Genomic DNA, 15,026 nt, shown 5'->3' with positions numbered 1-15,026 from the left:
CCTGCGATTCCGCCTTAGACAGGTTTTACTGTATATAGAAACACCAAAAGTAACTTCTTAACTTTATTTTATTGTCCAATAATTACTGACCTGATACAAGAAATTAAAGTATTTCATTTAAATATTTATATTAATACATTTTTCAGTATTATTTTGGGGTTTCTGCTTATATAATTCTAAAATTTTCCAATACAAAAAAATTAAAATCAAATTTTTACCTCTAAAAGTTTCCATTATTTCTTTCACAACTTATGCGCTGGTATTTTTTACTTGTGTTTAATTTGTTGATTAACTAATAAAGCATGTATGCTTTATATTTCACGGCTTCAAACATAATCAGATATCAGTTTTGTTAATACATCTCTCCTTACCATTTATGTTTGTAAATTAGAAACTGGGTAATTCAAAATATATGTAATAATTTACGTGGGAAGCCATTTGACATATTAGTCATATAAAATAGGAATTGACATGTACTACATTATAACAGAAAGTTAAACTAATCTTAACATAGTGTATGATCAACAGGATTACATTGTAGTGTAGAATAAATGACATAATAAAAATCATCGAAAACAATATAAATGAAACACTATTTATGTGCTACTTAACATAACATTGTACATAAAATATATACAAGAGAAAACGTACATGCGTATATTAATAGAAATATATGTTATATACAATTTATATAACAAAGGATATGTACCTTACTGTATATTTATTAAATGTGTATCTCGTACATCGGAATACTTAATTGAAAGAAAAATTAAAATAATATAAAGGATGGCCATTAATTTTGGAAACAATTTTGAAAAATATACCAGAAAAAAACCATTTAATCATACAGATTTGTTGCACGTTCAACGATGACTTATAAATGTTTTTTTTTTTTTTTACAATATACTGCGTAATGTAGGGTAAGAAAGCTTTAAACATTATCTTTCCACGTGCAACAAACTGTGCTTTTACGTTAAATGGTTTCCCCCGTGTAATGTTTCAAACATGCTGCCGATATTTTTCTACACCCTGTATATTTGTTTGTTTGTTTTTGAATTTCGCACAAAGCTAATCTAGGGCTATCTGTGCTAGCCGTCCCTAATTTAGCAGTGTAAGACTAGAGGGAAGGCAACTAGTCATCACCACCCATCGCCAACTCTTTTACCAATGAATAGTGGGATTGACCGTCACATTATAACGCCCTCACGGCTGAAAGGGCGAGCATGTTTGGCGCGACGGGTAGGCGAACCCGCGACCCTCAGATTACGAGTCGCACGCCTTAACACGCTTGGCCATGCCGGGCCCCCTGTATGTTATTTCAGACCAAAAATAAAATACAATAAGCCAGAAACAAAATGAAAAATGGACAAAGAAAGACACATTGATGACATCAAATACTTAAATATACAACTTCCTGATTCATATATAGTTTATGTTTGTACATACGTAGCGTATTTTTGTAAGTATGTATGTAATGTCATATTACCTTTACACGACCAACATTTCTTTTGTATTTTCAATGTGATTTTTTAATGTTTTATTTCTGCAGTATAAATATATAGTGAGAATGTCTTGTTTTTAACTTATTCTGGTCCCTACCTCTATTTTCTGATACTTACCAAAATACTAAACAATTTTTTCAGAACATTTGAGCAAAAACTACAAAAACGCTATCTATTCTTAGCTGTTCTTAGTTTTGGGCCCAGCATAGCCAGGTGGTTAAGGCACTCGACTCGTAATCTGAGGGTCGCAGAGTTCGAGTCCTCATAACTCCAAACATGTTCGCCTATTCTGCCGTGGGTGCATTGTAATTTGACGGTCAATCCCACTATTAATTGGTAAAAGAGTAGCCCAAGAGTTGGCGGTGGATGGTGATGACTAGCTGCCTTCCCTCTAGTCTTACATTGTAAAATTAGGGACGGCTAGCGCAGATAACCCTCGTGTAGCTTTGCGCAAAATTCAAACCAAACCAAGCCTTTTGAGCTAGTAGACTAGAGGTATGGTAGCTAGTCACCACTACCCACCATCAAATCTTGTGATACATTTTTCACCGAATAATGGGAGTTTAGTTGTCATTACCGTAGCTCTCATATGCAGAGCATGTTTTTGCGGAAAAGGTGCGTTAAGCATGAGTATTCACAATTTAGGAGAGCTCCTAGACAATAAATAATTTATTAAATCTGGTTTTAAGTGTAACATTTTTTAACCTATAAGTGCTCATTTACTGACTTAAGTTTTTAGGTTTTATTAGTTAAGATAAATTACCGTGTGTGTGTGTGTGTGTGTGTGTGTGTGTTTCTCGTATAGCAAAGCCACAAAGGGCTATCTGCTCAGCCCACCGAGGGGAATCGAACCGCTGATTTTAGCGTTGTAAATCCGAAGACATACCGCTGGACTAGCGGGGGCGATAAATTACCGACTTACACTTTTAATTACATTTTATGCGCTTCACACATACGGAGTAATTCAGAAATCCACTTACAAGTGAGTGATTTAGATATAGGTATGTGTTGCAATATACCTATTAGTTATATGGAGTAAGGTGTTACGGGGCTAACCTGTGACAATACAACTGAGTTCATTCAAAGTCACCTTGAAGGATACGTCCTTCAGAACTGTTATTAATGTCAAGGTGTGGACGATAACAAATGGAACATTTTAAACACAAAATTACAAAAAAATGCTCCTCAAGAATCAAAGCTAGAACTATCAGCGTTGAAAATATAACTTCAGCAGTAAAATTTATGAAACGTGAGAACTAATTTAAGTAAGCCTTGTGAACATAAAAACATGAATATATAAACTTACCTAAAGTTACGATGAGTGGGAAAATTTCCGTTCATATTTGCATTTCTTATTGTATATATTTGTCACTAATACATATTTTCTGCACGCGTTTTTCGTATTTATTCAAATTTCTTTACTTACCTGTCTGACATGACACCGTATATCGGGGTAGCGACAGCACCGCCTACACTAGCTAGTGTAAAAATGAGGTGAGGCAGATGATTCTTTTCACATACCAAATTCCACTATATAGTAAACAAAAGAAAGTTAGTTCTTAAGAATAACAATTAATACAGGTGTTTGTTTTTTTAATTTCGCGCAAAGCTGCACGAGGGCTGTCTGTGCTAGCTGTTCCTAATTTAGCAGTGTAAGACTAGAGGGAAGGTAGCTAGTCATCACCACCCACTGCCAACTCTTGGGTTACTCTTTTACCAACGAATAGTGGGATTGACCGTCACATTATAACGCTTCCACGGCTGTAAGTATGAGTATGTTTGGTATGACGGGGATTCAAACGGGTATGACGGGGATGTGTCATATAAGAACTCTTTAGATTGACTACTACATCATAAACATAGTAGCCTTTTTGCTTTGGTATTACATTTCATTCCATTTCAGAAAGGACATTTTTTGTTCTCTCTTTGGCCAGGAGAAGTGTTGAAATAGTAGAAAGCTTTAGAGATATGAATGGTCCAGTGAAAGTGCATCTTTAATCAATGTAGAAGAAACAATGTAAATGGGACAATTAAAAGTAAACTTTAGTGACAGCATCACAGGTCGAAAATGCAAAAGTAACAAGAGTTAGAGAAAGACTGTAACTACTTATAATTTATATGGCAGAAAGTGATACGGTCATATAGGTTTTGTAAAAACTGGAAAAAAAAACCATTTAAGAAAACTAATGTAAGATAATGGCGTTTCATTATAATTAGACGATCTTATTATGTAGAGAAAGCTGATACCCGTACAGCATGACCATAGATCAAACGTAGGTTGAATACATATAAAGTACAAGGGGAGAATTAAATCTCCAATTGCTTACAAAGGGTCATCGCATGAGAGTTCTCTTTACGACTTTAAAGCATACTGCTATAAGGTGGGTTTTCCAGGGTGAGATACTTATTAAGGGGAATGTCTAAATATTTCACGCAATTCAAAAGCAGTACTTGTTTCAACAAAGGTTGAGTGGTTTTAACAGAACGTATGTTAACAAAAATGGAAATTCAACAATCTATTTCAAGTTGACCTAATAATGTTGATTCTCACAACTTTCAACAGTAAAAATAAGTGTTTAAATCAAACTAGATAGCCTGCATGCTGATTTCGGAAATATATTCAATAGATAAATAAATTTTATTAGTAAAATGGTATGTTGATAGGGATATATATTGTGTAATATGATGTTTATAAAATGAAGAAGATTTTTTGTAATTGGGGCCGGAGAGACAAAGCTGTTTCTTGAAGGCATAATATCATATGTGTTTATAAATAAGAATTCTTTAGATTAGGAGTAGCTTTGCTTCTACATTTACGAGAATATGTACAATGGTTCTACGAACAGGTGTTGTACACAAGAACAACCTCCAATTTATGATACAAGCGAATGCGGTGGAGTCCCGGGTAATGTGAGCAAATTGGTTCACTGGAGTCTTTGAGTGTGGGATGAGAGTTATAGATAATCCGTAAGATACATCATTATGGTTAAAGTGGTGAAGTTCTTGATGCTTCAATTCTATGTCGTTGACTAAATAAGAGTCTAGCGCGCCATGGTCAAGAACGTGATCCATAATATTACTATTCTCAGTGAGAATTCATGTCATGTGTTGGACCTTGTGAGTTCTAGATACCTAGTACAGTATGAACTGAGATACCACCTTTTTTGTAGTTCAGTAATAATTTCATTTTCAGGGTCTATGTCATGAATTATGGAAGCAAACGTAGAAATCTCATGTGGAGGGAGGTCTTTTATTACTGAAATACACCAAGATTACAGAATGGGTCAAAAAGTGTTACTTTAGAAATTTTAGCAATTGAGCCATTGCGTGTGAGGATAATCTGCTAGATATCAGCATGCAAATAGTATCTGGAGAACTCCAAAATAAAAAATCGAGCTCAGTATTGTTTGACATCCAAATATAAGAGTAAAAGGAAAAAAAAAAAAAAAGACCTGATGTTTATACGGTATAGGTTTTTAGTTCAAATCAGTAAAGGGAAAAACCAGCAACTCCATACAGATATGTTAGTTTTAATCTAACATCAGGAGGATGAAATTTAACTTCAGCATAAGAAAGACTGACGACAATAGTTATTACAGGAACATCAGTCCTTATAGAATGGCAGTCAATAATAATTGTAGTGTTTAGAGGAGAAGCCAGCAGTTGGGAAGAAATAAGTTGAGTTTAGTTCTAGCCTTGAGTAAGGCTACGAATTTGGCCTCAGAATGGTCAACCTGCCCTTTTTGATCTATCACCGACGAAGGATGACGGTAAATCTCGGTTAAGTAATAAAACAAATAAATAAAGATTTTTATCTTAAACATTTATAACAAGAAACTAATAGTGAATTAATGACTAACTAAAACTACAATTAATCTCCACAAAATACACTCAAATAAATCACTAAGTGGAACTCCAAATTCGTTTTAGTCCAACACATTCCCTTACCCAGTTACTATACACATATGTACAAGTATGTCTTTCAAATTCATTTAAAGTCTGGCTTACGTCAACCAAAAGATGTGACTGAAAATTAGAAATTAATTAATACGTAATGGATGAGCACTAAAATTCTATTTTAAATGAGTAGAAATTTTGGGAAGAAGCAAAAACAAAGGAAAAGCGATTTAGACTGTATGTCATGAAATCTTATAACTTATCTATTTATGTTGTTGTTTTCTCTGGTGATAATAAATTACACATAGTCAACATTGCTTCTTCTTCTCTCAGTGTGGTAAATCCTTAAGGTAAATACATAACCGGAGTTGTGGCACTGAGTATTAAACACGATCACTAGAAAGGAGTGACATACTGGTTCAACAGACATGGCAGAGAAGGTATGAGACATAGAAATTGTTGGACTGGATTATCAAGTGTATCAGTAAATATACTACTTTGAGTAGAGAAATATTGTATGACATAACGAATTCGAAAGTTCCAAAAATGATCAAGTATCAGCAGAAATATAATATGGTCATAAAGGTCTTTAGTAGGATTAGGTAGCTGGACGTTACATGTTAATCTGAGAACATGATATTCTAACATTTGCAAACAAAGATGAAAGGAAGAGGGGCTAGAAATCCGTGCAGTATAACTGTAAATGAGACAAAGTCAAATAAAGTAATAATATGTGTAAAGAAGTAAATAAAAGTTTGAACTCCAGGTTGTACTAGACAGGCAGAGAAGAAGCTTATGTCAAGAGGCTATTTTATTAATTAAAAACACTAGATGAACTTTCCGGGTAAGTTGTTTGTCAGACTTTACTCAAAGTTGTTTTACTGTGTTCGGGAGTTTAAGCAAACCATTTTCAATTTGAACATCAAATAAAAAAATTGGTCACGACATTGACGACATTTGTTTCGTGTAAGTCCAAACAGAATAAGGCTGGTATAATGAGCATTAATGGTAAAACGCAAGCAATGATTCCAAATAATGAAATTATTGACAACAACTTGTACTTGTAAGATCCTGTCGAGAATAATCATTGTCTCGCACATAACCAGTAGAACAGTATCATCACCTATTGGTAAAGAGAGAAACGGAAAATGGCATAACATAAACATTTAACACATAGAAAAAGAGTGATAAAACTCAACCCTGTGAATCTTCAGTATCCCCCCAAAAAAAACGTTTTGAGTTAGTACATTCTATAAAGCTTGTAGCAGAAAGGTTCAGAAGAAAAGAGTAATTACGTCAGACATATGTGAGTACAATTTGCAGATATCTGAATTTATACATTAATCCACAGTGTCAGGTGACTCAAAAACAGTTGTAAAGACAAAATAAGACAACATGTTTCTAAAATGTTAATCTTGTTGGTAATGGTATAAGATAACTTTAAGAGTTGATCCGTTGTCGAAAGATGAGAATGGAAACCGGGTAAAGCTATATGAGAATGAGAATTATTTCAAGAGATTTTCTAAGAACACTAGTAAGATTGATGGTATGATAAGATTCAATACTTACTGAAGACATAGATGGTTTCAAGAAAAGTAGAATAGTGGATTTATTCCAAGGATCTGGATAAAAGCCATGGAAAGGTGAATATTGTAGAAAGTGACCAGAAGAAGCAGATAAATGTCAGAAATGAAGATAAGTTAATCTACCTATTCTGGGAGCTGAGTTCCATATACTTTTAAATGCTAAGTAAATAGTCTGAACTGTAAATAAAGGATCCAGGGGAGGATATTGTACAAGAATATCCTCAAGATTTGGGGTGAAGTCCAAGAGTGAGGAATCAGTCTGAAAGATTCCCATAACTTGTTGAATGCTAACCTATAGCATGAAAGTTGAATTTTAAAAAGGAATAAAATGCATTAGAGTTTCCAATGACCATTGACTAAACGTTAGTACAATGGAGTAAAGCATTGTCTTTTCAGGGGTTTAATTTGTTACCAGTATTGTAAAAATGTGGGAGAACTGCAAATTGTGTTGCAAATTCTATGCCAATGGCATTGTGCTACCAATTGCACATGGTTACAGTGAATCATGAGAATGGTGCAGAACCAAAGTATCATGAGAACGGCAATAATCCCATAACAACAACAAAGATAAACATATAAGAACCACAACTTATCAAGGCACTGCAGGTTTATGTGGTATAAGATATGTAGTACAAGTATGTCGAGCTTGAACAAAGATATGAAGAGATTCCAATGCAGAAAAAAATGTGATAACCTCAGAAGAAGAGGTGAGATACACAATAACATCACCAACTAGGAGCAATAGGCAAGTCAGTCAGCATTACGAAAATTGGAATAGGTCTGACGTAGGTCAGAATGAGTATAGACTTGGTTAGCTTTAAGTCGAAATCTAATAAAGAGATTATGCAACGCTGAAAGAAACAAAACAACATCAAGTGACAAATTGCATTCAGGATGGCTAGGGGAAGAGAGAGATAGTAAAGAACCTGAAAAGCCACACAAGAAAGAATGAAAGCAAGAAAGAGAAGGGTTGGATGAAGATCAGCTATAGAGGTTCGTGTCTGCCAGAACTATGTAACCCTGAACTATACAATCCAATAAACAGAAAAAAAAGATGCATGACAATAATAGCGTCCAGGAGAGAAGTATGTTGTAACTGAGGTAAGTATCCAAGCAGGAAAGTTAACAGTATAGGATATCTCACAACAGCATATATATATATTATATAATACATATAGTAACCTCCTGATTCTGCTGATATATGAAGGATTATGACAGTGATGCCAATTATAATGAAACAGTATCACTGTTTGTGTGGTCTTAAGAAAAATTTAATTTCGGAGAATGCAATCATAAGTATTAGCAACAATCAGTCTCTAAAGAAAAAGAATATTTGTAAAGAAAGTGCAGACATTAAAAAATAAAGAATTTAATATTTCTCGGAATACTTGTTCTTAATATTCCCATAGTCGACAAAAATGAAAATAATATCAAATATAAAGTGGGTAACCTACATTTCTATTTTAAAGACTACTGTAGCAGTATAACTGATACTATCAAGAACAAATGGTGTCTGATTAGGATAAATATTCTGAAAAGTAATGGCAAGAATTTGAAAAATTTCCTCGACAGTAAGATAAGAGCAGACTAGGTTTGAAGGAGGTATAAAGGGTCAAAAGTATTGAATGGATCCATTATGGAATGGTCATCCAACTCAGAAGAAGGTTTCAAGTGGCAGGTACTATTCACTTGGAATTGCCTCCAGTGTGTAATACTTACCACTTAAAAACCTTCCTCTGAGTTGGGTCATCTTTCCATAATACATCTATTCAATACTTCTGACCCGTTACTTCTCCTTCAAACCCAGTCTTCCTAGTGCAGAAAGTAAGCTTTTACATCGATAGCACACAGTGGGGTTAGGGCATTCTGTCGTTGTGTGAAAGTTTTAAAACAAGCATGGTGAAAGAGGATGTATCCGAGAAATCTCAAACTCCATGTCAAAGAGCATAGTCAATGACATCACTGCTTTTGGTGAGAATGCATTTCAGTGATTTAAACTTTTGGCACTTTTCATCTTGATGACTTGATTATCCGTGGTGATGTTAACTTTCAGTAATTCATAGATAACGTCCTGTTCAGAAACTAAAGAATTCACTCCAAGTATAGCATAGAAAAACAGTGGAGGTCTTTTAAGGGTGTGTCTGTTGTTTGACATAGGCAGAACTGACTTTCTAAACAAAGAATTTGGGTCTAGGTTCAGTAGGTCCATTTGATTACAAAAGATATCATAAAGTCGGTTATTATAAGTCTTGATAATAGCTTCATTACGGGTTGGGCTAATTTGATGAATATTGACTCGGAAACGGTATTTCATAGCTTCTAATTAAAACGTCTGGGTAGAGTAAAATTTAGGATCCACTTGAGAAAGAAAAAACACGAAAATCAATGAAGTAGAAACGTCATCTATAGAAAAGATTTCCAAGAATGTCCAGGTGAAGAAGGAACAGAAGGTATAACAGTCAAAGTGGTAGATGAAGTGATGGCAGGAAGATCAGAAGAATCAACTGTCTCTGAAAACATGGGCGACACTGCAAGTGCAGATGACACTCAAACGAGAGTCTGAGTCCATATCAGCATTTTGAGACGAATGGAAGTTTTTTGGGATAAAAATCAGGTTTGTCATATGGCTTGGCGATGACAGCTAGGTGAATGAACAGACCTCAGACATTCCTAGACCAAGTCCAGAGTGCATGTAAGCCAAAACATGGCGCATTCAAAATCAAATAATACACCCGAGTGAAAAATAAAAGAGTAAAGAAGACTTAAATCAAGGTAACCCATCCAAACTTAATAACTGAAATTGCAACCAGAAGACACGATAAATCTGAAGGAAGCTAAAATATAAACTTGTATATTTTATCTGATACTTATTTTCCTCTACTACGAAATATCGCTAAATCAGCAATGTAGGATCAGATAAATAGTTGATATCAACTACCTAATACCATATTAAACGACATCTTGTAAAAAGTCAGGACATGCGCAATTGGACCCTCTACATGTGCACATGAGGTTAATTCCTTCATAATTAAAAACCATTTAAATTCCAGAAAAAAGGTTTTTATTAACAAAAGTTTCAGCTTACACGTTCAAATCTAATTCTTTCTTGATGGTGCCTCCCAGTGGCACAGCGGTATGTCTGCGGACTCACACAGCTAGAAACCAGGTGTCGACATCCGTGGTGGGCAGAACACAGATAGCCCATTGTATAGCTTTGTGCTTAATTTCAAATAATCAGTCAATCAAACTTTCCTGATGGTTTCTGATTGCTGTGACAACTGGCTCATCTCAACAGGAGCTGATAAAGTTCTGGTGTTCTCTCTGAATAATTTATAATTTTAGTTGGTTTTTTATGGCAGCTCACAATCACTGTAGTCCTCCTTCAGGGTTATTACAGTTATGAATAATATTCATCTTCTACTTATAATCAAGTATAGGTGCTGTAGTCCTCCTTCTCGGTCATTACGATTATGTATGTTATGCGGCCATTTATGATGAAATATAGATATTGTAAACCTCTATCTGAACCATGAAAACTGTGTTTGATATTCATTTAGTTCACATGATCCAGTATAGGTGTGGTGATCCTCCTTCGGAGTTGTGAAGATTGTATATAATATTCACCTAGTTCTCATAATCAAGTGTAGGTATTATGGTCTTCCTTTGGAGTTGTGAAGATTGTATATAATATTCACCTAGTTCTCATAATAAAGTGTAGATGTTATGGTCCTCCTTTGGAGTTGTGAAAACTGTATATAATATTCACCTAGTTCTCATAATAAAGTGTAGATGTTATGGTCCTCCTTTGGAGTTGTGAAAACTGTATATAATATTTACCTAGTTCTCATAATAAAGTGTAGATGTTATGGTCCTCCTTTGGAGTTGTGAAAACTGTATATAATATTTACCTAGTTCTCATAATAAAGTGTAGATGTTATGGTCCTCCTTTGGAGTTGTGAAAACTGTATATAATATTTACCTAGTTCTCATAATAAAGTGTAGATGTTATGGTCCTCCTTTGGAGTTGTGAAAACTGTATATAATATTCACCTAGTTCTCATAATAAAGTGTAGATGTTATGGTCCTCCTTTGGAGTTGTGAAAACTGTATATAATATTTACCTAGTTCTCATAATAAAGTGTAGATGTTATGGTCCTCCTTTGGAGTTGTGAAAACTGTATATAATATTTACCTAGCTGTTGTGATTAAATGCTGTGATCCTCATTATGAGCATGAGTATACAACGTGTGTGTAATTGTTTCTTCTTATGGTTAAACACATGTGATGTGGTCTTCATTGTTGCTCATAAAACTTGTATATAACATTTGCCCATTTCTCATAACCATATGCTAGTGTTGTGATATTCATGATGTTATTAAAAGACACAAGTTATTACTTATGTTCGAGTTCTCCTTAATTAGCGGTTATTTTTAACAAACATTCATAAAATGTTTGTCCCGTTTGCTTGGTTTTAAGAAGGAACATGCTGTTTTATCAAACAGAAAATGTCGTTGGACCGTTTGTATTGCACTGTGCTTGTGTACTGTTGCAGATCTATATACAGTAGTTGTTTAGTAGATTTCGAATGTAAACTTTACTCTTACTATATCATATGTCGAATAGCGAAAAATAAAACATGTTTTCATAAAATGATACGTTTGATGACGGAAATATCTGTAGAAACGTTTTGGCTTCATTACGTTTTTAATGTAGTTTAGATACAGTCGATTAAATAAAATATGTAACCACTGGATATATGAAGTCAGTCTTCTAATCATTCTTACACTTACATTGTTCTTCAATTATTACGACCTTTAACACTAAAAACTTTATCTAGCTTTCTTGATAATATATATACATTTCAAGGTTTTCATACATAACATAAGAAACACTTGGTGACCACTTCTTTGATATCAATTTTAATCAATCCGTGTTTCGACACATTGTGACGTTACCTGTATGAACGATACTGTATATATGGGACGTATAGCTAACTAAATAATCTTTCGTGAGAAGCGCAGACTTTAATATTTTCATACATTGTGAAGAAAATGTCGTTGGACCGTTTGTATTGCACTCTGTGCTTGTGTACTGTTGCAGATCTATATACAGTAGTTGTTTAGTAGATTTCGAATGTAAACTTTACTCTTACTATATCATATGTCGAATAGCGAAAAATAAAACATGTTTTCATAAAATGATACGTTTGATGACGGAAATATCTGTAGAAACGTTTTCTACCTGCATCGCAGGTATTGAACCCCTATTTTTAACGTGTACCCATACTGATTTGCCGCTGAGCATAGATAGCCCCTCATGTATTTTTATGCTTTACGACAAACAAACATAAGACAATTGCTGCTTCGGTGATAGCAAACATTTTTGTTCATAATGTCGGAAGTTGTAACATAACATCCCCTAAGAATAGCTGATGTCGGAAATAGTGATTGTGAGTTTGAGAAATCAAATACATAAGATATATATTTAAATGTGAGAAATTACAGTTGGAATTAGAAATAATATGAAACTGCCAAAAATGAGTAGATAATCTATAATCAGGTAAAAGAAATATTTAACAGAAAACTAATATACAAGTAAACCCCAATGTTAACCTGTTGAATGTACTGATCAAAGAAACTGTTATTTACATTTAACTGTATAACTTTACGGAATCTTTATTTACAATTCAAGTAAATTTCTTGCATAATTTTTATCTCCATGTTAAAACTGCATCTTCTCGAAATGTTTAGCAGATTTATACACTTGAATCCCACTGTCTTCACAGTTATAATTTTAATGTGATGTCTTTGTTCACACAAATACCAGATGAAGAGGCCTCTCAGTTAGTTTAGATTTAAATAAATGATAATACTAGAACTATGGCGCTAGACTCGTAATCTGAGGGCCACGGGTTCGAATCCCCGTCACACCAAACATGCTCACCCTTTCAGTCGTGGAGGTATTATAATTTTACTATCAATCCTACTATTCGTTACTTAAAGTTGACGATGGAGGTAATGACTAGCTGCTTTCCTTCTAGTCTTACACTGCTAAATAAGGAACGGCTAGCGTAGATAGCCATCGTGTAGCTTTGTGTGAACTTTAAAAAACAAACAAACAAATACTCTTGCCCTTACGTTGCCGCTATGTAACCTAGTTTTATAGCTATTGAGAGTTTAATAAGACCAAGCTGATTGGATGACCAAGAGTAATCTTGTTGCCACTGTTCCAACTGATTTGAATAACAAACTTTATCTACTGCAGGATCCTGCCCTCTCCAGTTTGTAAGATGGAAAGGCCTAGTGATTAGAGCACTCGATTCGTCACCGAAATTACTCGAACTTTTAACTGTAGGAACTTAATAATATGATATTCAATCCCATTTTTGACTAATGTTACAATAACTTGTAGTGGGCATTTTTAATCTCTGTTTCCCACTAGTCTATTACTCCAAAATTAGGGACGGCTAGTGTAGATAGTTCTTAAACAGCTTTACCCAAAATTCAAATACCAATAAATATTTAAGCAAAATTAAAATAAAAATGTTTGTGTTTTTACGGAAATTAGTCTATTTTAGTATCAGTGTTTTTTTTTTACAACCAGATTCAAAATATTATGTAGCATTAAAAGACATTCTAAACATCAACTAACAAAAGTATATTTACATTTATATATGTTAAAAGATAAATGCAAGTTTATAAGTTTTAAAACTTATAAAGTTTTACCTAGAATTAATGACAATACGAAAATTATATAAATGAGTATATCTGTAAAAAAAAAAAAAAGTAAATGCTTTAGTCGCTCTTATAATAAGTTACTTACGTGACTGGAAGCCGTAGAGTCGTACAATGTTCTATCGTAAACCCAACCATTTTCACACGCTTTTTTCGGTACGTCTGAGGCCAGAGCATAGTTTTGAAAAGTGTTGTTTATGTTTGGACTGTCTAAGAAAGCTTGAAGGACATAAGTGTAGTTTAAGTCGTACATACGACATTGACTGGGTAATTCTAACCCAAACTGATATTCAATTGGTCGAATCAACATCTGTTGTTGTTGAACACTGAGGTTAGATTCAGAAAGTTCTGGAACATAACACCAATGGTCAGGAACTGACATCATGAAGATCTGGTTAAGAGCAAGCCATGCTAATGGCATGGTCCCTGGTAACAGGAACCAATGAACAAGCCTTCTCTGAAAAATTCCATAATCACCAACATCGTTCAGCACTTCTTCGAATTCCATTATCACTTACAAAGAAATATTTTATTTAATGTGTGTTTTCTAGTTAAGCTCGAGCTCTTTCTTTGTACTTGTAATTCTTTTTTTTTATTTTGATATATTCACTTTACTTTTCTTGGTTTCTCAGCTTCTGAAGTAGCCAAAATTAGGTATTTTGGTCAAAGAATGATGTTGCTGAAGGAGAAATTGAACGCTTTTCAAATTAACTAAGTTGAAGAATACTTCGAAATGAAGTTGTAGAAACGCCACCAATGGTCCCTCAGCAGGAAACTGAAGCAAACAGCAATTATAGAAAGTTGAAAACGATGACGGTTTTCAACACTGTGACGTATCATAGCAGCGATAATATTATTATCCAGTAAAACTTATTTTCATCAAGTATATCGCGAAAAGTCACATGGTACAAACTTGTCATGCTCTTTTTCAATCACGTGTACGATAACTTTGATATAGAACTGACCTATTTTTTATATCTCGATATGTGTAAGCTTAACACTGTACGATAATGTGTAAAAGCACAGGAAAACAGTATGATAATCTTTGTACAGTGTACTAGATATTTTTACTATGAATGACGATAAGTCAGTAAATGTGAAGCTTGACACTGATACAAAGCTTTTTGTTTGTTGTTAAACACAAAGCTATACAATGGGCTCTGGGCTCTGCCCACCACGAGTATCGAAACCCGGATTCTAAATAAACATAAACGTTTTTTTTATTTCTTGGTAGAATATAGATAAATATTTCTAATAACATACATCAAGAATGACATAGCGCGTTAAACAATTATTGGCTAAAAAAA

At 34.1% G+C, this 15,026-nt stretch overlaps 1 protein-coding gene across 2 annotated transcripts in view; it reads right to left on the bottom strand.

Moving 5' to 3' along the window:
- Nucleotides 1-14,563, bottom strand: part of LOC143223127 (carcinine transporter-like) — a 36,002-nt gene extending 21,439 nt beyond the window's left edge. Inside the window, exons 1-2 of one of the 2 annotated variants that reach the window (XM_076450633.1) lie at nt 13,808-14,563; nt 2,929-3,032 (exon numbers count right to left, since the gene is read on the bottom strand). In XM_076450633.1, the coding sequence (XP_076306748.1) occupies nt 2,929-3,032; nt 13,808-14,227 (524 nt within the window). In that variant the 5' untranslated portion in view covers nt 14,228-14,563. The remainder of the gene's footprint in view (nt 1-2,928; nt 3,033-13,807) is intronic. The other variant, XM_076450631.1, reaches the window with a different exon arrangement.
- Between the last annotated feature and the right edge of the window lie 463 nt (nt 14,564-15,026).

The sequence above is a fragment of the Tachypleus tridentatus genome, chromosome 8, assembly GCF_004210375.1.
Source record: "Tachypleus tridentatus isolate NWPU-2018 chromosome 8, ASM421037v1, whole genome shotgun sequence".
NCBI classification, from domain to species: Eukaryota; Metazoa; Arthropoda; class Merostomata; order Xiphosura; family Limulidae; genus Tachypleus; species Tachypleus tridentatus.
Note: the sequence above shows the minus strand (reverse complement) of the source record. Positions and strands in the feature narration are given on the sequence as shown.